Source organism: Hermetia illucens, chromosome 1 (genome assembly GCF_905115235.1).
Source record: "Hermetia illucens chromosome 1, iHerIll2.2.curated.20191125, whole genome shotgun sequence".
In the NCBI taxonomy this organism is placed as follows: Eukaryota; Metazoa; Arthropoda; class Insecta; order Diptera; family Stratiomyidae; genus Hermetia; species Hermetia illucens.
Window position 1 is genome coordinate 6,741,690 of NC_051849.1, and position 27,758 is coordinate 6,769,447.

General features: G+C 45.8%; 2 protein-coding genes across 3 annotated transcripts in view; one reads left to right on the plus strand and one right to left on the minus strand.

Annotated features, from left to right (window-relative positions):
* Positions 1–6,950: 6,950 nt before the first annotated feature.
* On the minus strand, positions 6,951–8,607 carry LOC119646788 (lipopolysaccharide-induced tumor necrosis factor-alpha factor homolog). Its single transcript, XM_038047373.1, has 3 exons — positions 8,152–8,607; positions 7,879–8,017; positions 6,951–7,414 (listed from the first exon to the last, which is right to left on the minus strand). The coding sequence occupies exons 1-3, from the start codon at positions 8,309–8,311 to the stop codon at positions 7,312–7,314; spliced, it is 402 nt and encodes a 133-aa protein (XP_037903301.1). The 5' UTR covers positions 8,312–8,607; the 3' UTR covers positions 6,951–7,311.
* Positions 8,608–19,548: 10,941 nt separating this feature from the next.
* LOC119661217 (lipopolysaccharide-induced tumor necrosis factor-alpha factor homolog) overlaps positions 19,549–27,758 on the plus strand; it is a 32,186-nt gene continuing 23,976 nt past the window's right edge. The window contains exon 1 of one of the 2 annotated variants that reach the window (XM_038070443.1): positions 19,549–19,835. In XM_038070443.1, the coding sequence (XP_037926371.1) occupies positions 19,675–19,835 (161 nt within the window). In that variant the 5' untranslated portion in view covers positions 19,549–19,674. Of the gene's footprint in view, positions 19,836–26,553; positions 26,927–27,758 lie in introns of those variants that run through there. The other variant, XM_038070441.1, reaches the window with a different exon arrangement.

Consider the following 27,758-nt stretch of genomic DNA (forward strand, 5'->3'; position numbering starts at 1 on the left):
ATGGAAATACGTCAGCAGCTTGCAAGGGACCGGACAGGAGGATAGCATGCTGGATATGCGGGCAAGTAGGTCATCAAGCGAAGATCTGCAATGAAACCGAAAGTTGAGTTTTCTGCAGGGATCGTGGTGCATCTGGTGAGAGCGTCGCACACATTGCGGGCTCCGGATGGTGTCGAATGTTCAGGGCAGAATCGGAAGGAGCTAGAGCGCGAATGGCATGATCCACATTTTACAAATTAACATGCACTGGAGTGTAACCACTCACCAGTTGGTAACACAGTCCGCTGCGGAAGTAAATACTGATTTAATGCTAATTAGCGAGCAATACTGAAACACGGAGCCGGTTTTATGGCATCTCGACTTATCGGGTACCGCTGCCATTTGGGTTCAGGACCACGTTCGATTGCATGTTCTTGCCCAAGACCGAGAGAATGGGTTTGTCTGGATTTCGTGTTTAAGGATGACGTTTTTTAGCGTTTACCTGTTGTCGAACGAGACGATGCCGGACTTTCGGCGTCGGCTTGATTCTCTGGAGGTCGTCGTTTTGAGCACGGAGGGAAAAATTCTGGTAGGCGGTGATTTTAATGCCAGGACCTTTGAATGGGGCAGACTCCAGAGGGAAACGGATTCTGGAAATGGCGGTGAGAACCGGGCTCGTCGTTTTAAACATCGGATTCACGCCAACGTTTCGGGACCCGGGCTGTGAAGGAAGCATTCCTGACATCACTTTTGTGTCGGAATCTTTGTCATCACCGGTGGAGGGATGGCGAGTCCTAGAAGACTTCTCGGCATCACCAGTAGTTCACGTTCGAAGTGGTTGACGCTACTTGTCGGTGAGCACCAACTCGACGTTCCCCCTGTCTGTGGAATGTCGCGAGAGTGAATATCGGGAAGTTCGTCGAATCTCTTGGAGCAGGCAAAGGGTGGTGGTAGCGTCACAGTTGACGCGGTGGTAAATTCAGTGATCAACCTGATAAGGATGGCGTGTGAGACTTCTATGCTTCGGAGGGGCCTAGCCGCGACAAGCCTTCTATGTGCTGGTGGACAGCAGAAATTGCAGACCTACGGAGGATTGCACGCTAACGAAGAGGCATGCGCCATAAAGTCAGAGTATAGTTAAGCAAAAATGAGACTCCGCAGCGCTATAAATAAAAGCAAAGCTCGCGGCTGGCAGAACCATGAATGAGGACCCGCGGGGACTTGGTTATAAGCTTGTCACCCGGAAAATTGGGGCTCTGCGGAGGCCCTGCATACTAAGTACCGACCAGATGGACCGCTTATATGGGCATTGTTCGCTAGACATCCTGTACGGGTTGATGTCAATAGCGCGGAAAGCGTCGCAGATTGTTCCTTTTCACAGAGAGCTCGAAAAAGCGGTTCGCACTATAAAAACAAGAAGGCGCCAGGTCCTGATGGCATCCCGGCGGAAGTTTACAAACTGGTGTGCCGCCAGCGGCCAGACTTGCTGCTTGAGGCGTTCAACGCTGGCTTGAAGGAGGGCAACTCAGTCGGCCAAACCAAAATCAAGTGGCCGAGGAGAACCTCCGTAGTGGTGGCACCAGGTGACGCTGTACTTACTTTGGTTTGCCAGCCGTGATGCAGCAGGCGAATGCTCCAAAGACCTAATCAAGGCGATCAAACCCGAGTCTGCAAGGGACTCATCTGAAGTGGCAATTTGGTCACGAAACCTTACCTGGGGTATTCTGGTACCATGGGAACCGGGATAGCCCCTGGACTCTCTTACTTCGAGTGAACTCCTGTTGTATGTGAGTACAGTTCGGTTGTTTGTGATTGGCCCCTTAGTGCGAGCTTCATGGGGGTTGTGGTTATGTTCTAGCGAGAAGAGACCTTCGGGCCTCGGCGTGGTGTTGCGTTTCAACATGGGTGCCGCACTCCTTAGTTCCGTAGAGATTTAGGTAGGTCTTGCATCCACCAGTATGAATGCTAAGCCATGCATTTGGTATAGACTGTTACCGTTGTTGTTTGTCTCACCGGAGCTCTGATAGTGGTCACAAAATTAATCCGTGTCTTACGAAGACCGTGGGATTAAGCCATCCAGACGGGTGCTCACGTTAAACCCTCAAGGACTTAACTGTCGCTGTGGCCATGCCGTCCCCACGTACTCAAGGAAGGCGATCAGTCCCGAGTCTGCAAGGGACTCATCCAAAGTGGCTCTGCCACGAAGCCTCACTGGAGGTTATCTGGTACCATGGGAACCGGGAAGGCCTTCTGAGAGCATATGCTCCAGGAGAATTTCTGGAAGATGTGCTCTCGGCCCGGTTATTTGCGGCTGGCTCTTAGTGGGAGTTTCATGGTGGTTGTGGTTATGCCTACATCGCGGGCAGAGCTCCTCGGAGCTCAAGCGTGGAGTTACGCTGTACAACTCGCGTGCCGTACCCCGTAGTTGCGGCAAAGGTGTTAGATAGGCCTCACATCCATTGGTATGAATGCTGAGCCTGCACTCAGTATAAACCAGTACCGCTGTGCTAGTCATGGCGGGGCTCAGACTTGGCATATTGATGCAACGGGTAAGCGGATGGATGACTGCTCACGGTTTCAGCCTTGCGCTGGAAAAAACTGAAATATTCCTCTTGACCAGAACGCGAATCCCGACCCTGCGGTCCATATCGATCGGCGAGTTGATTATAGAGTCAAAGTCAGTGGTTAAACACCATGGATTAATGCTCGACTCGAAGATGAGCTTCTTCGAGCAAATGAAAGCAGCAGCGGACAGGGCTGCAGCTGGAGTCGCGCCTTGAGTCGGCTATGGCGAATATTGGGGGCCCTATATCTACTAGGACACGTCTCCTTATGGGAGCAACGTAGTCGGTTCTGCTCTATGGTGCGCGGGTATGGGGTGATGCCCTTGACAAGGAGGTGCATCGTAACCGCCTTGCTCAAGTGCAGAGACGGGGAGCTTTGCGAGTGGCATTTCTTTACCGCACTGTTTCCGAATCGGCCATGATGGTGATCGCGGGAGTGATCCTCGTTGCCCTCTTTGTCAATCAGCGTAAAGCTATCTACCGCCGTAAGGGCGAGAACTTAAGAGAGGTGGTTGCCCGTGAAGAACGTCAACGCACCCTTACCGAGTGGCAACTCTCTTGGCAAAATGAGCCAAGGGGCAGATTTTACAACAACACAATTTAGACCCGTGGCTGAACCGCACGCACGATGAGATTGATTACTTCTTTAACTTCTAAGCGGGCATGGAGGTGTGTATTACCTGCACAGGATTGGGAAGGCGCGACCTCCTGATTGTGTGTTCTGCAATGGAGTAGCGGACGACGCTGAACACACCTTTCTCTCCTGCGACAGGTGGGAAGGCTTCCATCAGCAGCTTTATGCAGACACAGGAGAATTATTTCCAGACATTTTCAGAGAGATGCTGAAGAGCGCTGGGAGCTGGAATCGTGTTGCGCATTATATTCGGGCTCTTCTTATTGCCAAGAAGATTGAACTTGACCGGCGGAGGGACTGGATGGAAAGGAGTTCCCTGAACTAACAACTCCCTTCCTTCCCTCTCGTCCCGTTGGTGAAAGGGATTCCCCGACTTGAAGGCCAAAGCCGGGAGAGGGGGAAGGCTAGATCGAAGTAATGTATCAAACAGTTCTAGGCTAGGTCTCTGATGACAGGGCAGTTGGTAGTCAGACAAAGTACTATTATGGGAGTCCAACACTTTGTGCATAAATGCACTCACCTACCTTACTCCCAGAAAAAACCTTCTTCTGGACTAGCCGTTTTGTTTACCCTACATAAATCTTTTCGCAGTCTAGGTAGCAAACCTTATGAATGCCGCTTTTTCCAGTACATACTTTTTTTTGCCCTTGACTGATTGTAATCGGGTCCTAAGTAGGTATCGTCTGCTGATCGAGGTGACCCGAAATCCATGTTTGTGTAGCCTTTTCATGTTCTGCATCCGACCCGAGTAAGTTAATATTGTAAATTCCCTAAGTTCTGTGTTCGCGTCCTGGAGGAGTGTTGAAAGTTGCTGTCCTCATATGGTGTATCAAACAGAACGTTACACCTAAAAGCCATACAGTTCATATTTCATCAGCCTTACCCAACGCTAAACTCCAAAGAAAGAAGATGGAAATTATGGCCATAACACAAAGTATTAAGTCACTTTACACGAAGCTAGGCAAAAGGACACCATGCTTACTCTGCACATTTAAAAATCATAAGAACACCCATGGAAGAAAGGGCGGCATGACCGACATATGGGGAAAAACCAAGAGGGCCCACACCTGCAAAAGGGGGAGAAAGAGGACCATACTGGAAAATAAATTAAAGGCGTTCACCACAATACAAGCAAGCCAGGGTGCAATAGAGAAACCCAAGGAAGAATTCATACTCAACTATGTGATCAAAAAATCCAACGAACAACGAACAGCTTTTACTTGGCAATAAAGACTTGAACTTCGCCATAACAGATCCCACTTCCCCAAAAAGGCTCCCCGTAGGAAACCACCTTGTCGTGGTGGGGGAGCTTGTGGTAGTTTACTACTATACTAAGGGTGTCCAAAAACACATGAAGATGGAGACAAAGGATGGTAACTCTTCAAGTGGTAAGAAGTCACAGAATTCGAATCCACCCGCGACTTTGAGAAATAAGGTCCTGGCCGTGACACGGATTTTGGAGGCCTTACCAAATTGATGTTCCCTCATGGAGAAATCTATATAAGACAGGATCTCCACTTCAGTGGAAAACCTACACCCGGTATTTACGGCGCGGTCAGCTAGAATAGATAGTACAGTAACTCCCTTAATGAGAGGAACTGAAAACCTGACTACGGCCGGCCTGTCAATGATGCTGTTGTCTAACTCTTCTAAAATACGGGAAAGAAAGGCTCTGCAGAAGGAAACTTAAGTCACAAAGGAAAAGGGACTACAGGCTTGGCTGTCAGAACCTTCTCCTCCGGCTGTACATGGAAAAACGGAAGAAAGGGAACCTAATAAAGTGGACGCAACTGGTCTAATGCCGGTATTTGAAAACAGTTCCACGCAGCCCGGACGCCGTGAATCGGGGAGGGCTCCCAGTCGACGACAACGGAAAGCACTGTGAAAGAAGGCAAAGTTTCTTGGGAATAACGATATGGACGTTGCTACACCACCAAGTGTGGCGATATCCAGAGAAATCGAACGCAAGAAAGTGCAATTTTCGGCAGAAGGTGAGAACAAGCTGGTAATCCCGGTGAGATCCACACTGAACGTAGCAGATTTTTCAGTTAGCGGCGGTTTTCATATTAGACTGCACTTATGTCTACAGACGTAAGAGTCAGTCAAATTAACCTGCAGCATGCCAAAGCCTCCTAACTACTGGCGGCAAGGCTGGCAAAGTTGCAGGACTGTCCTTATATATTTCTGGTTCAAGAGCCATGGGTTCGTTTTACCAGAATCTGTGGTATTGGATCCGTCAAGGGGGCTTATTCGATGAAAGATCCTCGAGACCGAGGGCTTGCATTCTGATGTCAAATTGTTAGAGGCAACCATGCTGAGACAGTTCTGTTCCCAGGACCTTGTTGCCGTCAACTTATAATACCAGGTTAATAGTAAGAGGGGAAACGTCATAGTTGCCTCTGCTTACTTACCCTATGATTCTTTGTGTCCTCCGCAGACACAAGAACTAAGGGATCTAGTAGTGAATGCAGAATTAAGTGGCCTTGAACTTGTAACAGGTTGTGATGCGAACGCTCAGCATATTTGTTGGGGCAGTAGCAAAAGCAACCCTAGAGGGGGAGAAGCCATTTGATTTTATCACTTCAGCTAGTCAAATGACCGCTTACGTAGGGTGCGCCCCTACGTTCGTGGTGCCAAGAAGAAGTGAAGTAATTGACCTAATAATATGCGCTTCAAAGTTGTTAGAGTTGATTGGAAACTGGCGAGTGCTAGATGAAGTCTAACTCTCAGACCACCGTTACTTAGAATTTAGTCAGTTTCTCCCATGCTGGATTTTTTCAGCTCAAACATGAGATCCACTTTCTGGCTTCTCCGGATTTTGCTGACATTTCCGTTTGTTGGACTGGTCAAGACGTCTTTTTTACTTTTTGGCGCCTGTTGATTCCTTAAAGCTTCTCCCTCTTTGTCTGGCACTCTCTTACTTGATCGAAGGTCGAAGACCTTGTCTTCTGATGCCACCTGGGTCGCCTGTGACATTGTTTGGTCTGTGCTGTTCGGCTTTTCCTTAGGTTTTCTTCATCTTTCTGCGACCTATTGTAAAACACCCTGATGGTTCTCACCATGTTCTCAATGGCTTGGTGCACGTTGCGCCTGTCCTTGATGCATTCGGACAGCTCAACTATTTTAGCCCCAAGCTGTATAAAAGGTAGTTCTTCTGGGTCAGGGCTCTGTTCTCGGTCAGTCTCTGTCAGATTACTCCTTTTACTGTCTTTTTCACATTTTGCAATTGCTAAGCTCCCATGAGTTTTCTCTTTTGCCGTCTTTGGTATTGGAGGAGATTGTAAAATTGATGAGTTTCTCCTGAATGGATTTATTTCACTGCTGTTGGAGTATCTCTTGATCAAATCCGATAGGTGTCAAAATCGCCCTTTATGGCCAGTTATCTTGTTTCAGCCCATCATTCTTTGCGTTTGCAATTGGTGTTCTTGGCAGAGTTGTACTTCTTTTGAAGACTTTCTTCTATTTTGGTTCACGCACCAGAGATGAGCAAACACTAGCCCATGCACAGTCAGAAAAGAAAAGCACATGAACACATATTTACGTATCAATAATTATGCTCCTATCCGCCACCTGGGGTTCCGCCTGATGGGAGATCTGGCAACACATCACGGGTCTGTCCCTGTCAAACGCTATTGTCTCGGAAACGGTTATACCGATTGACACCAAATGTCATTATAAAAGAAATACACAAAATCTTTCATACCTGAAGCGTTTCTAAGTTATTTCACAACCGAGGTATTGCCTAGCCATAGTTTAAAAAATAAAATGACGAATTAGGAGTCTTATTCAGTTATAATTCTTAAAAATCACATTTTCATAATATTCATAATATTTATGAAAGCTTAGCATAAAATTTACAATATTTGTAATAATTTCTTTATAACATTTTATCTCTAGGTTTGCCTTGTAAAAAGTAAGATATTCTTATCTTAATCTTAATTGCGTCGTAAATATCTGAAAACAAGGAGTTTTGAAAATTGTTAAATTTCGTGAATTTTCTCTACATCTTCACGGTGTTTTCATTCCGCCATAATTCACACAGGTGCGACTATCATACACTATCAACTAAATAAATATATCTGGTTCCGGTTGGGTGGTTGAGAATGCGAAATGACGTGTATCTATTGATTTATGCTAATTACTGTAGGTGCCAATAAAAGCACCGCAGTTGGAGCAGTAATGATTGCCATTCATGCAACTATCCATGCAATACGGTAAGCATGCGCAGATGAAGCATCTGAAATTGTAAAATTAATTCATTAGTACAGGTGGGGGTGCAAAGGAGTTAGATAAATGCAGTGTTGTTGGGCACTGTTCGTCCTTGAGAGTATTTTCCTCCATCGACCCCTCCCCCTTTTCGTCCATGGTGAGCAAGGGAGTCAATTGGAGTCCTTCGTGAGTGGTCAAATTGTTTAAGGACATAGTCCCAAGTGAACTTTTTCGATATATTGGATAGCATAGTTTTCACACTCTGCACTCTCAATCTTAAAAAAATTTCTCCACTTTCTCTCGCAACCCTTGCACTATGACTCATGCATTATCAAGGTTTATTTGTGTTTTCCAGCTCAGATTCAGATAGTATTCGCGTTCGATCTACTTCACATTTACTCGGCTTTCAATAAATCATGAAGTGATGATAACGATGTTGGGTAATTCAATTTGGAGACGTGTGACTTGACGAATTGGAAAAAGTAAACTCACCCGACCAGGCACAGCAGAGCAGCCATTAAATGCGTTTTTGAGCTTGGCTCATATTCCATTCGTGTGAGGGTGTACTGGCGGCATGAGGGGCACGTGACGTATACGGGATGCGGTCCGACAGGGGTGATGACTACCGTTGCTGTTGGCAAACAAAAAGGAGTCAATTAGATATGAGGTGAGAGGGTTGACTCAGGGATAGATCCCACAAAACACTTTTTTAAATGGATTTCTTCCAAAAAATGGAGAAAACCAAATATCACAAATTACCCTTACGTTGCATGTGATATGTTACGTGATGCGTTGTTGTTGGGGCTGGCTGGGGAGGAACAACTGGTGGTGGTCCAGGTGTGTAGGCCTGTTGCTGGTAGTTTCCGGTCGAAGATTCATAAGATGGTGGAGGTTGTTGATACTGGTATCCTTCCTTTTGGTCCATGTTCACTAATTAGATGTTATCTGAAATCTAATTTTATCACGAATCACGATATAATTAACAAACAACTGGTTTCGACTGTGCTCTCGGCTACGGATTCAACGAATATGAACTGTTCATTGGCCACGCTATCAGCTCCAAGTTACTGAGGCAAATAAAATTCTTATCATACTTTCCAGTGACGCCAGAAGAAGATAAAATATAAACAATGATAGCCAAAAAGTTTTTCCCCCACTGATGAAGTTATTTTCTTACAAATTTTTATCTTTGTGTGGTCGCTCCGGAGTGAGTGTGGAAAATGGCGACTCTCCGCTAAAGCACTACTAACTCACTCAATGGATGTTTGGAACTTTTAATGGATTGTTGTTTACGCTATGAATCAATAAAAACTATGAAATTATATGTTATGATACATTGTTGGAATCAGTGGAGGGCAGGGGTTGGTAATTATTTAATTTAACACTTTAGAGACTTCGCCATGTATGTGTAGTAGTTCCAAGCCCAGCTAAAGGAGGAAGGTATTTTTTTTTTGAAGTGGTGCATTTCCTTTAAAGTGTTGGATTTCCCAAACGATACATCGTCGGACTACCAACTAGACACCTCCCCATCGTCAGAAAGCTTGCCTGGAACCGTTTGTCATATTACTTCGGGCTAGCCTCTGAACTATTCCGTAGAACCTTCAAATCAGGGAATTCCTTTCACCAACGGGAGGGGAGAGGAGGAAGGGAACTGTCAATTCAATGAACCCCTCTGATCTTTTCTTCGGTTATGTCCCTTCTTCCCCTCCCTGCCTACGTTCGTACCCAACTTGGTTCACAACGGAAATTCTTATTAAGATTCGCTTGAAACATACACTGCGGAAGAAGTTTCGGGTTTCTAAGAATGACGCCGACCTTGCTCACTTTAAGGCTATACGCTCTACTGTGAAGTCAATGGTCAGAAAAGCGCGTAAAAGATACCGATTGAGCGTCGAAACCACCCTTGCCCGCGGAAACTTAAAACCCTTTTGGTCTCACGCTCGCAATTCTCGTAATCCAACTCAATCTCGCCCTTCCTCTATCAGCTTCGCTGACTGCACTGCCAACTCCCCACAACAATCCTGCGACCTTCTCTGCACCTACTTCTCTTCAGGTTTTTCTCCTTCGAGCCCTCCACCCTCAACACGTTTCATAACTACAGACTCCTCCGAATCTCTAGCCATTTCTTTCCTTACTCCTTCCTTGATTGAGTTCCCCATTGGTGATCTTGACCCCAATGTCGGACCTGGCCCAGATGGGCTTAATAATCTCTCTTCCTTCTTAACTGTAGAAAACACATTTCCCTCCCCCTAAGAATAATCTACAACAAAAGTCTAGATGAATGCTACTTTCCCCGTCTCTAGAAAGAGGCCCTTATCATTCCTATCCTCAAGAGCGGAGACCCTTCCCTTGCTGTGAACTACCGCCCCATTTCTCTTCTCTCCTCTTGCTCCAAAATCAGAGAAAGATACGTCAACGACTGGTTGACCGCGCACTTCGGTCATGGCATGGTTTCGTGAAACATAGATCAACGGCTTCAAATCTTCTGGTCTTTACCAACACTGTTGCTAAATACTTGAATTCACGACAGGAGGTACATGCTATTTATACCGATTTCTCCAAAGCCTTTGACACCGTTGACCATCATATTCTCCTCTCTAAACTTTCATTACTAGACTTCCCTCCCTCAGTCATCTCCTGGCTTTCCTCCTATCTCTCATACCGTTCCTGCAAAGTTTTTTTCATGGTCACTCATCTGGTTCCTTCTCTTCTTCCTCTGGTGTTCCCCAAGGCTCTACACTTGGCCCCCTACTCTTCCTGTTTTTTATCAATGACCTCGCCTTCATCCTCACCTGCCCGTATTTGCTTTACACAGACGACCTTAAATTGTTTGCCTAGAAGCCTTTTTAGTTTTGAGCACTTCCCTGCAGAAATCATTAAATACGGGGAAGACCTTCTCCTCCACCAGCTCCTCAGGGAAAACAGGCCATCTCCCCAGCTCCTTTATACATCTAACTTCCACCTTATGTCGCTTATCCTCGTACGTGGGACATTCGAAGAGCACGTGTAGTGCAGTCCCTTCGCAGTTGCAGTCACTGCTTCTGTTGAGTCCAAATTGAGCTAATTTGCTCCTAAAATCCATGTCACTCAATCGCCGCAAACTTTATCGGAAGCTCGTCGACTACTACACACAGAGCATCCGTTGAGACAGTCCGGTATACACCTATTATTGTCATGAGTGCCATTCGGTGGGCAGATCTCGCTGTTGCTCCTTTCCGTTCCATATGTTAGGACGGGTACCGACAATCCTCTATATATGATGGTCTTGGCTGTATGACCTAATCCTCAATCAGCGTTACCAAGTCCAACAAGGTTGCTGAATATCCTTTTGGCTTTGCCTGCTGCCTCCATCATATGCCGGCGATGTAGACCTTCTGGCCAATTTTCCCTTCAACAGGATTCATCATCATCATCAACGGCGCAACAACCGGTATCCGATCTAGGCCTGCCTTAATAAGGAACTCCAGACATCCCGGTTTTGCGCCGAGGTCCACCAATTCGATATCCCTAAAAGCTGTCTGGCGTCCTGGCCTACGTCATCGCTCCATCTTAGGCAGGGTCTGCCTCGTCTTCTTTTTCTATCATAGATATTGCCCTTATAGACTTTCCGGGCTGGATCATCCTTATCCATACGGATTAAGTGACCCGCCTACCGCAACCTATTGAGCCTATTGTCATAGATTTCGTCGTTATGCAGGCTACTGAATCGTTCCTCCTCAGGGGCCAAACATTTTTCGTAGGATTCTTCTCTCGAACGCGGCCAAGAGTTCGCATTTTTTCTTGCTAAGAACCTACGTTTTCGAGGAATACATGAGGACTGGCAAGATCATTGTCTTGTACAGTAAGAGCTTTAACCCTACGGTGAGACGTTTCGAGCGGAACAGTTTTTGTAAGCTGAAATAGGCTCTGTTAGTTGCCAACGACCGTGCGTGGATTTCATCGTCGTAACTGCTATCGGTTGTGATTTTCGACCCTAGATAGGAGAAATTATCAACGGTCTGAAAGTTGCAGCCTCTTATCTTTATTCTTCCCGTTTGACCAGTGCGGCTTGGTTGGTTGGTTGTTTGGTTGCACTTCGATACAATACGTAATTCGAATTCGAATATTTTCCGTTTATTGTTAATCAAATAAATAAACGAAGATTTTTATATTTTTCATTATAAAATTCGTCCTTAATAATAAGTTAAATTAAATCCCGTTGTTTTTATTTCTGTTTAAATTTTGTCTTCCTATTGTCACATCCATCTCCGCAAGAGTGTTTTCCTTTCATGTCATTCTGACATCTGTTGCCGCAGCATCTTGTCAGGCCGCCAGCTGTTTCCACGGTCGTTCAATGCGGTGGCAGAAGGGATAGCACTCAGGTTCGCGTCTCCGATATTCCGCCACATCACTCCGCCCACAGCCGAACCGCGGGTTCAGCGAAGTAAGTCATCCGCGCGATCCCGCCAATGGGGTGTCACCGGGCAAATCTGACGCTTCGTGGGCGTTTTTTCGAACCGGCCGTCGGTTCGTTGAAAGGCTTCAGCCTCGACAAGGACACCCACTGGAAGCCGCCCTCGAAGGTCGAGCTTGAACTCTAAAGGGGCCCCCGTATGGTGGTTGTGGCGGCTGCCAAGGAGCGTCCACCCGAATGAGGACCTGTGAACGCGTCTCGAGGTCCCTGAGGGTGTTGACCTCCGTTGTCGCGAAGGTGGAATCGATCGCATCATCGGAAACGCGTCCCTGACTAGACGTAGCATTCCATAATCGCCTAACCCTGCTCTGATGTCCAGCGCAGAGTCGGCGGGGAGGCGCAGATTTTCCCCGTACACCATCTCCGCGGGGCTGACCGTGAACTCCCCTCGTTGGGCTGTACGGATTCTGAGGAGGACGAAAGGCAAGGGCCCCGACAATGACAGCGCGGAATACACTCTCGACAGGGGGCCTCGGCCGTAATGTCAGACAGAGGTATTGCTTCTGGTCACCGCGTAAACCTGTCGATGTTTGTGAGGCAATACTTGAATCCGTGCGACATTGTCTTTACCAGATTCGTGGTGGATATCAGAAGCAAATCGGTTGATATGCCGAAGTTGGTGAGGGGAGGAACGCAAGTATTTTATAGTGAGGTACGCGGCGTGCAACTAACGATCGTAGGCGCTGTAGTTGCCTTGAACTGGGTTGAGCTGTTTTGAAAAGAAGCTCACATTTGATTCAGCCGATGTATCTGAGACATCGACGAACACAGCTAGGGGTGCATCTGGCTGCGGAAATGCTAGCAGTGTTGCATCAACAAGCTGTTGTTTGGCCGTCTCAAATGCAGTCTCACCAGACCACGTAACCTCGCGAGAGTCTTTAGTTTTGGGCCCAGGCTAGTAGGCGTTCAGAATCGCTTGGTCGGCCTTGGGCAGGAAACGACTATAGAAGTTTAACGTGCCCAAGAATCTTCGAAAGACAGAGTGGATGAATATTTTTTTTGAGTGGATGAACCTCTAGTAAGTCTGCGCAGCGTTGCACAAGCCGAAAGTCATCCTAGTGAACTCGAAGATTCCGAAAGGTGTGAAGATGGCCGTTTTTTGTACGTTCGGGAGCGACAGGGATTTAGTGGTACGCCTTGGCTAGATCCGGCGCACAACACAAGTCCGGACAACACAAAGCCGACCTTATCTCCGCCTAGCTGCTTCATTTCTCGTAGCAACTGGTTGGAGGTAAGGTCGCCTAGCGTAATCTCATTCAGCAAGTGACTAAGCTTTGCTTGCTCCCCCACTGAAAGGCGCCGAATCAGCTGTTCCTTCAAGTGGACGTACGAGAACTCCTCCAGCATGTCCGTGATGAGTCCCATGGTTTCCTCGTCGAGACCGGTGAGCGCGTTGAACCTGGTGGTGTCCGCGTCGTGCGTACGATGGTACAAAAGTCACGAATGAGGGAATGTCTTCCGAACGTACATTCTTATAAGTTCGTCATAAATTATCTTTCCCGCCGTGGCATTGGGACGCGCGCAATATATCTTCAGGCTGATGTCCCATAAGAGAACCGTAAGAACTGGCCTTTTCCAACGGATCGGGATCACCACTGTTGGGATTGGGTTGATCTTTTATCTGCTATATGCACTTATGATAAATGCACTAAGTAATTCAAGTACTTTCTGTTTATTGTTAATCAAATAAATAAACGATGGCTTTTATATTTTTCATTACAAAATTCGTCCTCAAGTTAAATTTATACACCCTTTTTTTGTTTCGCTTGACCTTGGCTAAGTCCAAGGTCGTGAAAGCACGGCAGTTAGCGAGGTTGTGCGCACAGTTATGGATGAGTGGTATGGGGTAGCGGTCTAGAATGGTTTGAGTATTCTCCATTCGCCGTTGCGCTTTGGGACCACGTCTAGTGGAGAAGATCAGCAGCTATTTAATGGATTGTAAATACCCTGCTTTAAAAGTATGTCAATTTTTTTTTTAGCAACGCCTGTGTCGATTAGGTAATGGCGCTTGCTGAAAGGGTCGTAGCTGGTTAGGCTGCGTGGAGCTGCGTCCTGGGAAGCCGCCGCTGGAGCTCTTAACGAATTTGGTTATTTGGTGCACGGGCTGATACACTTATTTGCTTTGTCGGCAAATGTGCTGTGGCACCACCAAACTGCAGGACCCGTTGTCCCTGACTCGCGGCTACTTGATCACGCATTTCGGTTGGTGGATCGAGAGCAGGGTCGGGACCAACCTCTTGAACGCGAAGCTTCCATCGTTGCCCTTGATGGTAGCCGAGGGTAGCCACCGTCTACTGAAGCTCGGTAATCTAGCCGGTTACGGTCTTGGATGAAGTGCTCTAACACATTTCAAGGCCCTAATTCAATATGGATTGCTGCGCCAACGATTATTATTATTAATATCCACGAACGCTCCCATCGCGTACTCACCATCTTACCCTTCAGAGTTGCATCCTCTATCTTTGAAACTAAAGAATGAAAAGCAGACTCCCAGGACTTTCCCCGCTGGTAATCATGCTGGTTTTCACAAAGTGGATGCGACCTAAGCGCCTTCCCACGAATGTGACGCTCAACCAGCCTCTCCAAACCTTTTAGCAAGAATGAAGTCAAGCTGATTTGTCTGAAGTTCCTTCGATTAGAATAGTCATCTTCCCCAGGCTTCGGTATGAAAACTACTTTAGCCTTCTGCCAAGAGGTAGGCACATAGCCCAAAGCAAGACATGCTAGAATATTTCATAGCAATCGCTCTAAGTGCTCCATACCTTCCTTTAGCACTGCTGGATAGATGCCATCTATGCCAGGTGCTCTGAAGTGTTCAAAGGACAGTATGGCACCTGTTACCTTTTGATTGGTAACAACCGCTTTAGCAGTGTCCAAGTTCACCTTGCAATACTCGAACGTTGAAGGGGTTTTCCTGGATGGTGTTCTTCTAAGAGGGTCTGTACTGATTCATAAGTCGCTTGATTGATTTCCTGAGTTTTTCCAGTCCTGGTTCTACCATGGAACCGTTTTATCGCTTTGGCCTCGGGTAATAGAACAAGCCTCTTCATAGCACTCTAAAAGTGGGCAATTTAGAGTTTTTATTTCATCTTCAAGCCCCAAAGGAGTCCTCAGCCGCCTAGGGAGATCCATTTTATTGCCAAGAAATTCATTGAACTTTGTCCAATCCGATTTCCTAGGGTTCCGTTTTTGTACTACAGACTGTTCGCCTGCAATAGTCAGATTGAATTCTTGGTATTGGTGATCTTATTAGGGCAATTGCTTCACTTCTTCTGGGTCTCATGAACGTAGGTGCGTACCTCAACGGCGCAACAACCGGTATTCGGTCTAGGCCTGCCTTAATAAGGAACTCCAGACATCCCGGTTTTGCGCCGAGGTCCACCAATTCGATATCCCTAAAAGCTGTCTGGCGTCCTGACCTACGCCATGGTTCCATCTTAGGCAGGGTCTGCCTCGTCTTCTTTTTCTACCATAGATATTGCCCTTATAGACTTTCCGGGCTGGATCATCCTCATCCATACGGATTCAGTGACCCGCCCACCGTAACCTATTGAGCCGGATTTTATCCACAACCGGATGATATGGTATCGCTCATAGATTTCGTCATTGTGTAGGCTACGGAATCGTCCATCCTCATGTAGGGGGCCAAAAATTCTTCGGAGGATTCTTCTCTCGAACGCGGCCAAGAGTTCGCAATTTTTTTTGCTAAGAACCCAAGTTTCCGAGGAATACATGAACACTGGCAAGATCATTGTCTTGTACAGTAAGAGATTTGACCCAATTGTGAGACGTTTCGAGCGGAACAGTCTTTGTAAGCTGAAATAGGCTCTGTTGGCTGATAACAACCGTGCGCGGATTTCATCATCGTAGCTGTTATCGGTTGTGATTTTCGACCCTAGATAGGAGAAATTGTCAACGGTCTCAAAGTTGTATTCTCCTGTCCTTATTCTTCTTCGTGTTTGACCAGTGCGGTTTGATGTTGTTGGTTGATTCGTCTTCGGTGCTGACGTTGCCACCATATATTTTGTCTTGCCTTCATTGATGTGCAGCCCAAGATCTCGCGCCGCCTGCTCGATTTGGATGAAGGCAGTTTTTACGTCTCGGGTGGTTCTTCCCATGATGTCGATATCGTCAGCATAGGCCAGTAGTTGGGTGGACTTAAAGAGGATCGCACCTCTTGCATTTACCTCAGCATCACTTTCTCGAGGGCCAGGTTAAAGAGGACGCATGATAGGGCATCCCCTTGTCGTAGACCATTGTTGATGTCAAATGGTGTTGAGAGTGATCCTGCTGCTTTTATCTGGCCTTGCACATTGGTCAGGGTCAGCCTAGTCAGTCTTATTAATTTCGTCGGGATACCGAATTCTCTCATGGCCGTGTACAGTTTTACCCTGCCTATGCTATCATAGGCGGCTTTAAAGTCGATGAACAGATGGTGCAACGGTAGTCCATATTCCAACAGTTTTTCCATCGCTTGGCACAGAGAGAAAATCTGATCTGTTGCTGATTTGCCTGGAGTGAAGCCCCTTTGGTATGGGCCAATAATGTTCTGTGCGTATGGGGCTATCCGGCCTAGCAGGATGGCGGAGAATATCTTATAGATGGTACTCAGCAAGGCGATACCTCTATAATTGCTGCACTGTGTGATATCTCCCTTTTTATGTATGGGACAGGTAATGCCTCGTTGCCAATCGTCAGACATTGATTCGCTGTCCCATACCTTAAGCACAAGTTGATGAATCACTTGATGTAACTGGTCGCCTCCATATTTAACCAATTCGGCTGTAATTCCATCCCTAGCCCCCTTTGCTGATTCAATTCGACAGATTCTGTTAAAACGAACGCATGGCTCTTGCATCAGAAAAATGTAGGGGCAGTCCTCCAGCTTTGTCAGCCTCGCTGCCAGCAGATAGGAGGGAGCTTTGGCATGCTTCAGGTTAATGTGACCGGACCAATGTGATCACATCGTCCCGCTAGAGATTCGGTCCCTTCGTGTTTGATTTCTCTGATACAAGCCGCACTTGGAGGTACAGCAGATTCCATGTCCTCATCCACGAAAAGGTCTCATCTCATCCCGCAGAGTTTTGGTCTGTTTACCACCTTGACTGGTTTGCGGTGTCCGGTGTGCACAGATCCGATCACTCGAACTGGCATCAAGTCAGTTTCATTCACGTTTCTGGCTTTCCCCTATTTCCGCCTGATCCGTAAATGATGTAGGAGAAGGAGGGGAAAAGCAGTTGGGATTCAATCTGCAGCCCCTTCGCCAGTGCCACTGTATGCACTATTCTCCGTGCGCAGCTCCATTGTGGGAAGGCGTACGGAAGATAGTGCAATTTACTCTGCTTTTTATAAGTCCAAGACTATCATCGTCCTTTGCTCTCAAAATGGAGATGATGCTTTACGGTTTCCTGATAAGGTAGAATTGCAATCACCATATGGTGACTGTCCCTGAGAATATTCAGATTCTTTTGGCCCAGTTCGAATACCAAGCTGAGATTTGCTCTGCCTGGCATTCATGAACTTTACCTTCCAGTGTCCGAAGTCAGTCTCGGGTTCCGTTCACCAAACACGTGGGTGATATCCCATGCCTTCCTTCGAGGGCCAGGTAACTGTTACGATAAGAGTCCCGCTTTGCATCACCTTGACACCAACGCGGTCACCAATGCTGGCAGCGGATGACATGTGCTGGCGCTAACCCGAATGCTAGTAGTTCGGCGAGATGAGGGCCGGGGTTCTTGGTTCTCAGAGACTATCTCTCTGTCAGTACGCAAATATTTTACTGCTAGACTCCATACAAGAATACACTGGGGGCAAACTACTCTAATAGAGATGTGAAGTTTCGAAGCTGGTTGATACCACGCATTTTTTTTTACTAAAGGAGCTAAACTGCCAAACAGCAAACATTTAAAAGGTGGCGGAAAGTGCATTCTACTTTATTCTACATCCTTCACTTGGCAATCCTTGGCAATAATTTCAGCTGTCTGGGGAGAGGAATTCGCTGAAGACCTCTAATGTCCACCTGGTGAACAAAATCCTCCTAAGTTCGTTTAGGCATTAGAGTACTCGCTAGCGGATTAAGCACTGATCCTAATACTAATCAGCTCGGTGGGTGTAAATCCCGAAAGATAGCGGGAGTGCCATCCTTCGAGCCCCATGTTGGGCGAGAAGTCTGTTACGCACGCAACAACTGTAGCGTCAACTTTGTTACGATGAGAGTTCGGCGTTGCATCACCTTGATGACCGTGTTCGTAGTCGTGTTATTCCTCTGACATTTTGCTATCCTTGGAGGAAATTTCCACGGCAGCGGTTAGAAATATGGCTGCAGTTTGCGTAAACATCCTCTTCCTTCTCGCCTTCGTGTACGCATTTTTGTGGGAGGGACCAGCTTCGTTAAGATCTCCCTTGCTGATTTGATCACTCCCGGCACACTGGTTCTAATTCTTGCGGGATGTGTGCATGTTGTTCCTGGTCCAGAACACAGTACAGCGTTGCCCACCACAGATGTATTGATCTTGAGCATTACCACTGACAGAGGAGTCTGGTGCATCTAGTGTGTGTCTCACGAGGTTACCAGTTGATCCCCATATTCCACCGAAGTTTCCGTTTTATACCGAAGTTAGTGGTATAGCCACGTTTATGCCCTCATAACCAAGGTGCTTCATCTTCCTTCGCAGTGCCTTCTCTGTCGCCGGCTTGGAGCCTTCCCAGGTTCACGGTGTCCGGGCCGCTTAGGTCCATTTTCACATACCAGTGGTGTTGAACCAGTAGGGTTATCAGTTTCCCTTTCTTATGTTCTTCCCGGTAAGGGTGAAGGAGAAGGTTTTAACAGGCGGGATTTAGCCTGTAGTAAGTGGTGTCCGACGGAAAGGAACCTAGCATCGGAAAGCGCTGTATTTAAATTGACTTGCTGGTCGCTATTCAGTAGGCGTATGCTCCAAGGCCTTGGGCGATCCGGCCTGAGTCTACACGTGGATACATCTGTACTGTTTCTGAGGCCTGTGTTCTCGGTCCGGTTAGTTGTGGTTCGCGCGCTTGTGGGAATTTCATGGTTTCTTGCACCCACCAGTATGGATACTGAGCCTTCATTTAATATAAACTGGCATCATTGGGCCTGTTTCAGCGGGGCTTTGATTGGAGTCACGAATTCATGTTTCGAGAAAACCATGACATTAGGTCGGGATGACAGGTACTCACCTAAAACCAGCAGGACGTAATCCCTTCCAAATGTACTGAATGACATCACTTAAAGGAGACTCTACCATGTGGGTATTAACTGAAAGGCCTCGATCAGTCTAAGTTTTGCCAATTATTACAAAGGTATGGGGGAGGGGGGGGGGGGTTGTTAGAAAGCGCCAACCTAAATCAACAATACTTTCTAAGAAACTGCTTAATAGTTCCGCTCTTCTGTGATATCTAAGTGTTGAGCATAGCAGGTGATATCTGGAGGATATCTGCTATAAAGTTAACAGTGGAAAACCTCTCAAGTTTATTAAGGAATAAACAAAACCTCTCATACTTGAATCGTCGATCTTCCGGTTCTCAATTTGTTCTTTTTGATTAGCTTTGGTGGTCTTTACTAGAAATCATTTTTGATATCAATTGTTTTGTTTCAGCGGAATTTCGCAATAGATATCAGAACCGGTTATCTCTACAAATGCTGAGCGTTGCTGGGTTTTTCTATAGCATTATGTTACTGAGTAGCTTCGGAGGGTACTTGTGACTGGCTCTAGTAAGATCTATTGTCATTACCAACTGAACTTCCAATCGTTACGCGCAACGTGCACCCCCGATCGGATTCACTAGTGGAAGTGTAGTGAACAGTTACTACCGAAAAGATGGCTACCACTTATCCGGCTGCAGTTCAGCAATCTATCCCCGTTGGTCCTGAGCCAGTTCGATGTGTTTGTCCTTCGTGCGGTGCTCAAATTATCTCGAAAATGAAATACGAACCCACAACTAAGACCCATTTGATTGCATTGTTACTTTGCTGTTGCATGTGAGTAAATAGATTGCAGGAGATGTGATTAAGGGTTGATTTTTGTGTTTGTTGAGTGTTTGGTTTGATTTTTCCAAAGGAGTTCAATATTAGGGGATGTTTACAGTGGGTTAGTGCAAATGTATTTTCGTCCTTTTGTTCGCTCGGTACTTGATAATTTTGAACTAAATTCCGCTAGATATCTTGTACCATAATAGATCTAAACTGAGTCACTATCCTTTAAACTAATTTTGTCCGCATCTTATGAATATAACGCCACTGTCGGTTAAGATTTATAATTTTATCTTAAAGCGGAAACCACATTAGAAGGCCTTTTTTCACGTACTTTTTTGGGGACTTTTTTTTAGTGAGAAAAATTATTCAGAATTCAGACAAATTTGGACATATTCCGAACAACTTTTTTTGAAAAGTTTAAAATAAAACAGTAACGCGACAATATGCTGAAGGTCGTAACTGGAGTTCTCGCAATTCGGGGCGTGTAGTATCTGAAACCAAAGAGCTTTTAATTTTACATCACTATCTTATTTGTTAAGAATATGAACCTCAATGTGGGTAAAAATAATCAAATTGGATCTAAATTGATCGAGAGATAGAGTGATCTGCTGCATCACTCAACGCTACTGCATATGTTGCTGGCAACATGAACTCATGAAGTTCATGGCTAGGTTTAGCGGGACCGGCTGATCGAGAGACAGCTGATGGGCAGGAGAGATCATTTTCGCTGTTGGTGAAGAGGGTTCAGATTTCAAACTTGCTAGAAGTGAGTGCGATTTGACAGTTGTGCCGTTTTTTATCCCAACAAAAGGAGGAGGAGGATTTTGACCGCGAGAAAGTACACCTAGAAATGAAGGAAGTGGATCGAAATCGTGAGATTTTATTGAGAGATAATTTCACGAAGAGGTGAAAGATTGGTGGGATTCGGTGAACATTTTCAGGGGTGTCATAATTTAAGCAGGAAACGAACTCTAAATTTGGAAACGGTCAACTAGGCCAATCGTAGTGTCCTGCGGTTGCTTTTTGAAAAGTTATTGTTCGTCACGCGAAAACATTCACTGTCACTCTAACAAAAATCTCAAAAGAAAGCCAGGTGATAAAACTCAAAGAAGTTGTCCAGCAATATATAGACAGATTCTCCAAGTTCAACAGGCTGGTTGGTATCATCGCATGGTGCTTGAGGTGGAGAATCAGGAAATAAGGTCAATTCTCGGTTGGAGACTTTGAGAATGCATAACGACGCATCATCATCGGGCAGCAGTTAGAACTGTTAGGGAAATAGATTGGACGTTTTAAAAAGGACCTGTCAGTAGAAACACAATACATTTCTGGGGAATAGAACCGAAATTCTTCGTTCGGGAGAAAGGTTGGACCGGGCTTATCTGCCGTTTACTCAGAAACATCAAATCATTCTAGTTAAATGTCGCCTAGTAGCATACGAGGAGTTTCACACGGTGAACAGCTGGTCTGATATTCGGTAATCGACAATAACCATGATTTCCAGGCACTGACGCTGGCTCATCTTACAATTCAGAGATGTTTGTTATTGCCTTCCGTAAAACGATGGCTACAGGTTCATAAGCTCCAGAGGGAGTTTTGGAAACAATTTATCAGCGGCTATTTCCGGCTGAAAACATGCAAGTGGAAGACACTTAATCGTCAGCTGACGCATGAGGATTTGGTGGTTATCAAGGACCTAAGCATTAATCCTTTAAATTGGAAAATAGCTCGGCTACTGGAAACTTATCCAGATCAAAAGGTTATCGTTAGACAAATCTGACGATCTGAAGCAGCTGGGCAAGAAAACTTCGTCCGAGCTGTACATCATTTAGTCCCTCTGTCACCGGAGTTAGAAAAGGAGGCGGACAAGTTGAACTCAAACTCTAATTCCGAAAACGTCTACACTTAGGATTAGGTAGACTCTTCGCTTCATGATTCTGCGCCTCGCGAGGTTGCAAATATTGTGTGATTGTTCATGGATTTTGGAGGGTATAGTCCATCAAGGTCCATCAAGCCATTGCAGTACAGAGCTGTCCATGAAGCCATTCGAAAAGGACGTATGTGTCAGCCACAGATCTACGGGATTGCAGAGATGTCAGGTTAAGGAAAACGAGACTCAGAGGTTCAGAATAGGATGTTACGTACTTGTAACGTTCTTTTTAAAAGCTAGGAAGCGAGAAAATCTCCTTTATACAGATTCAATTGCATCACAATCACAATTACGGTAAAGGGACCAGACTACCGGAGCATATTCAAGAATATTACAGACACGATTTATAAAGGATGACTGACGAATGGATATCCAGGAATTGATAGGAGGAGCGAAGGATGAAGCCGGACATTTTGGAAGCGGGGCAGAGTACATCGACATAATGAAAATTAAATCGGAGTGTGCTGCCAAAGGTTACACCTAGGTCCTGGTGAGAGGCAATCACGGCTAAGGGCTGACCATCAATCATGGATATAGCTCGGTAGTTTTCTTCCCGGGTATTGTCACCTTTTCTGTGTAACGGTACACTACGAGGTTCCTTCCACATATCCGGAAAAATACCTTCGGGCAAGCTCTTATCATAAATGATAGTAATGGGAGAGAAATTGAGATCGCAACCGCCATTAACGTGGACGTTTCCAAGAAGGAATTCGACAACAGAGGGATTGAGAAAATGAATGATGGGTATATTGGCCGAAGAGGAAGCAAATATGTCGGATGAGACGCAAGATGAATGGTTAGGAGTGAAAGCCGAGGAGAAATAATCCCGAAGAAGTTCACAAGCTTATTTAGCGGAAGAAGTGGACGAAGAGCGTAAATTGTAGACATATGATAAGACGAGTTTGAATTCCTGTCGGTCGAATGGCCATTTAAATATTGTGAGTGTGCATTTTTGATCAGAATTTTCGTAGACGAACGTAGAGTTATCGAACTTGCCTTTCTTCGGCATTACTGGAACGTTGGAACCTCAGACGAGCTTTGTTTTTATCATGAAGAGTATTACAGGCCTCAACAGTGTACCAGGCAGGGTATTAGCGCAAACTAAGATGAGAGACGGGAAAGAAACGGGGAAGGAGATCAAATTATTTCGGTGGATGCAAGCATCAGGGGAATCTGGCCATTTAATGGAAGGAAAGTTGAAGTCTCCGCAGAAGATGAAGGGTAAACCAGGATATTTGACTAAGAGAACATTGACTGGATATGAACAAGGAAAGTAGATACACGATTTTACAAACGGGGCATTTGTTGGAGGAGAAATTAGGGCAATGTGCGACTCATAAGAACGGGAGCTTAAGGATATGATGGGGGTAATAGGAAGATGTTACCTAACTGCAATTAAAACATCAACCACCCTGTTCCAGACAGCTGGAGGCACAATTTGCGCTGGCGGGCGTCATGACGGACGCCACACGGTTCAACCATGGACTCATCGGTTTCGACGAGGAGACAAACGGGCATGTTTCGGACGTACGAGTTCTCGTGGGTCTGTTAGAAGGAGCAGCTAATTCGGCGCCTTTCAGTAAGGGAGGAAGCAAAGCTATATCACTTGCTGAATGAAGTGACGTTAGGCAACCGTGTTCCCGGCCAGTTGCTTAATCAAATGTGGCAATTAGGTGGGGATAAGATTGGCTCAGAGCTGTTGAAGTTCCTCTGGTTGCAACGACTCCTGGAGAGCATCCGCAGCATCTTGGCCTGTGCGGGCTTGGAATCGCTGGAGGTGTTGTCCGCCACGGCCGACAAAGCACACGAAGTGTACGCGCGCCCCGTGGTCGCGGAAGTTTCCCGAGGCACAACTCGGGAAATGGAGGCTTAAGTCCATGGTGACGACACTGGCCGACGCGGCCACAAAGTTCGCAGTGACGGTTAGTTCTTTGCGTTCGGGAGGTAAATTTCGATCGTAATCACGGTCGAGGTCTGCTTCCCGAAATGGGCGTTCGGATATTTGCACGCCGGGACCCTCATCGGCCTCGACGAATTGTGTGTACCATCGTAAATACGGAGCTTCAGCGACTAAATGTATCTCCAGATGTGCGTTTAACGCAACCAAAAACTAGGCTTGCTGGGTGCCTCAGCGACGGCTACCCGAGGCGCAGTACGTCGTCTTACAATCTTCGACCCCCTAAGCAGACGTTCCTGCTTGACACGGGTGCTTAGGTGTCGGTTCTCCCTCTACCCCGTCCGAACACCTTAACTGGCGGCCGTGAAGACTTCTCCTATCCGCACCTCTGTGTGTAGGTAGGTGGACGTGAGCCTCGGACTGCGCCGCGCGTTTTCATGGCGTTTCATTCTAGCGGACATTAACATCCCCATATTAGGTGCAGAGTTCCTATGTCATTATGAGATGATGGTGAACTTGAAGAACAAGGCTTTGATAGACCTCGCAACCTCATTACAGACGTCAGGGAAAATTTCTATCTGACAAAATTACCCTCTTTCGATAATTTTCGAGGACGTTGCCGACCGGCACATTCGCGCACTCCTCAGAATGGCAACATTTTTAAGGAAAGTAGTTTCTCCATGGCCGGTTAAGCATGATGTACAGCACCACATTAACACTACCGGCTCTCCAATCTTCTCAAAAGTGCGTCCACTTTCACCCCAGAAGCTCACTGTTGCGAAGAAAGAGTTTGAAGACTTAATGAAACAGGGTATCTCCAGACCATCCTATAGCTCTTGGTCATCTCCACTTCATTTGGCAAACGGGGAATTGCGACCATGTGGAGATTATAAGTGTCTGAATGCTCAGACAGTTTTAGATTGATACCCCATTCTACTCACCCATCATTTTGCGTACTCGCTAACAAACTCCCGTGTTTTTACGACCTTGGGTGTAGCCAAGGCATATCACCAAATTCCTGTCGCTCCCGAAGAGATTCTGAAGACGTCAATCTGCACACATTTCGGACTCTCGAGTTCACCAGGATGACTTTCGGCTTGTGCACCGCTGCGCAGACGTTTCAGAGGTTCACCCACTTTGCTTTGCGAAACTTTTGTTTCGTCTACATGAATGATGTTTTGGTCGCTTCCGCTTCAGAATCTGAGCACTTTGACCATCTCGAGTGCATTTTTCAACGTCTCCTTGAGGCCGGAATCGTTCTAAACGTTGCAAAGTGCAGACTCCTCCAGAGGTAAAATTTCTCGGCCGCTTGTTTATCCCTGGCGGTCTCCATCCTGATCCAGGCAAAGTTGAGGCGATAAAGAGCTTTCTCCTACCAACCATGGTATAGGATCTGCGAAGGTTTTTGGGCATGTTAAACTTCTATCGTCGTTCTTTGTCCAATGCCTCTCAGCATCAAGCGATCGCGAACGCCTACTTGTCTGGGCCCAAAACTAAAGACTCTCGCGAGTTTGCGTGGTCTGCTGAGGCTGTCAAAGCGTTTGAGTCGGTCAAACAACAGCTTGTTGATGCCATATTCTGGGGTTTCCTCAGCCAGATGCACTCCTAGCTATGTTCGTCGATGCCTCAGATACAGCAGTAGGCGCCGTTCTTCTCCAACTGGTGAATCAAATCTGGCAACTGTTGGGCTTCTTTTCAAAACAGTTCAACCCAGCTCAACGTAATTATAGCGCCTATAATCGTGAGCTACTCGCCGCGTACCTTCCTATAAAATACTTCCGTTTCTCCCTCAAGGGCAGGCGGTTCACCATGTGTACGGACCAGAAGCCCCTTACTTTCGCGTTTAGACAAAAGCCTGACAAAGAGTTTTCTCGTCAACTTTGGCCAGTTTACTTCTGATATCCAACACGTGTCTGGAAAAGATAATTTTGTTGCAGAGGCAGCAATAGCTCTGTCTAACAATATGGCACAATCATGTCCCGAGGCCCCCTGATGAGAGTGGATTCCGCGCTTTGGTATTCCAGGGATTGGGGGATTGGGGATCTTTTCGCGGAGTTAGGAAAGCTGGCTTCAAACGGCGTAAGTCCAATGGTATTTTGGAAAGTTGGCACCCTGGAGTTCCAATATCCTGAAAAAAAAAATACATCTTATGTGACAGACAGGCAGTGAACCGATTCTAATAAGATTTTATATAAAAACTTAAACTTGATCAACTTATTTTTGGGGGTGATTCATCACCTCAGTTAAGCGTTGCTCGAAGTTTAAATAGTTCTTTGATGGGGGACCAATTAGGAATATTGCTATTAAAATGTTTAACTTTTCTGCTTAAATTCTAGCTATGCATAAATGGCACAGTTGTGTTCGCAAATTTTCAGCCTCAAGGTCGAATTTTTCCAACAGGGTCGATAAGAGCGCTGTTCTATGTAGATTTACTTGGCATGTTTTTCTAAGTTTAAGTGGTACATTTGATAAATTTCGGTAGATTTTAAGTTTGTAGCCTGGACCGACGATGTTGGCGCATAGGCGCGGCTACTTCGGTTTGTGGTTTTTATATAAATGTTATCATTATCCAAGCAATTCAAATGTAGTGAGGGTGGATTCCAACAATTATTATTCAAGCTCTATTAAAATTTGATTGCTTCTGATATCGTATCTTTCACTTTAAGGATTTCGGCTCCATCGTTATGAATCATCTCCAGGTATGCGTTACATACTCGTGACTTCATGGTATTTTTTAGGTTTCCCGGTACTTTTCGGGAATTACTCATAAGTGCTATTTGACAGACAAGAGCGGAAGATTAAAAATTATCATATTTTCTATACCAAGACTGAATTCATTTGGGGCCCAAGTAACATAGAACGCTGATAAGCAGCTACAGTAATCGGTTATCAGCAAAAGGGGAAAAGCTTGTTATGCTGGGCGTTTACCATTAGCTCTATCATATCGTTAGGCATTTTCGAAGTGTTTGGACGTGGCATCCAGAGTTTTCTAAATAAATAGACCTTTTCAACGTAAATATTTCTGCTGTACTTGGTTTACTTGTTGAAATTCAGTGATCGGTAATTGTTGCAAAAAAAGATGGCACAAAAAAGTGGATATCCTTACCCGCCACCAGCAGGTCAACCGGTTGTCGTTCAACAACCGGTCGCTGTTGGACCTGAGCCAGTTCGATGTGTTTGTCCTTCCTGCGGGGCTCAAATCGTTTCGAAAATGAAATTTGAGGCCAATACCAGGACCCATGTGATTGCTTTGCTTCTTTGCTGCTTCCTGTAAGTAAAATGTGTTTTTTTAGATATAAAATGGTTAAACAAATTTAGAAAGATACACGATATTTCGGGAACCATTTAATCCCATCTTTAGGCCCATCTATTAAGCCCTGAATGTTCAGTAGATCTTACAATGAAAAGGAGTGAAATGGTTCCCGAAATAACGTGTATCTATTTAAATCTAAGTCTTTCACGAAAAAAAAAACAAAAGATAGTGACATATCTGAGTGAAGTGATACTGGAGCGTGGTTTATATACGAGTGATATATATCAAACAATGGCGAATCCAGAATATTTTCAAATAAGAGCTTTCCCTAGAAATTGAAGAATAATTTCCAATAATAGTGATAAAAATACCTATAAAATTTAGTGGGTATAAAATGACCAATCCAGAGATTACTGAGGTTTAACTCGTCCATTTCATCGACGTTCTTTACAGCGATAGCAGACTAATACTTGTACATACCTATATTTCTTTATAGAATAGAAGGGTCATGATTTCTTGAAATAGTAGTTCATTTTCTTTAGGCTTTATCCTGTCCACAAGTGGGGTCGACACGTCGGGATCGATTGCGCCATTTTATTCTACCAAATGCCTGATCTGGATGTAGTCCAGCGTATCAATCCACTGACCTTTTGGTCGCTTACCATCGACTCTGATGTTCAGACCAATCTTGGCAAGTCAATTCTCTTTAGTGCGAGTTACGTGACCATACCATTGAAGATGTCTCTCTTGCGATTCATCCTCGATCGGTGCAACCCCATATCGATGGCGGATATCCTCATTTCGGATGTGATCAAGGTGTGTTCCTAGTCCAACGCAACATCTTCGCCT

Coding starts and splice junctions, on each gene's coding strand:
- LOC119646788 (XM_038047373.1), bottom strand. CDS start 8,311: ATGGACCAAAAGGAAGGATACCAGTATCAACAACCTCCACCATCTTAT. Junction 8,018..8,151: donor CGTAACATATCACATGCAAC/GTAAGGGTAATT, acceptor GTTTGCCAACAG/CAACGGTAGTCATCACCCCT. Junction 7,415..7,878: donor GCTCTGCTGTGCCTGGTCGG/GTGAGTTTACTT, acceptor TTACAATTTCAG/ATGCTTCATCTGCGCATGCT.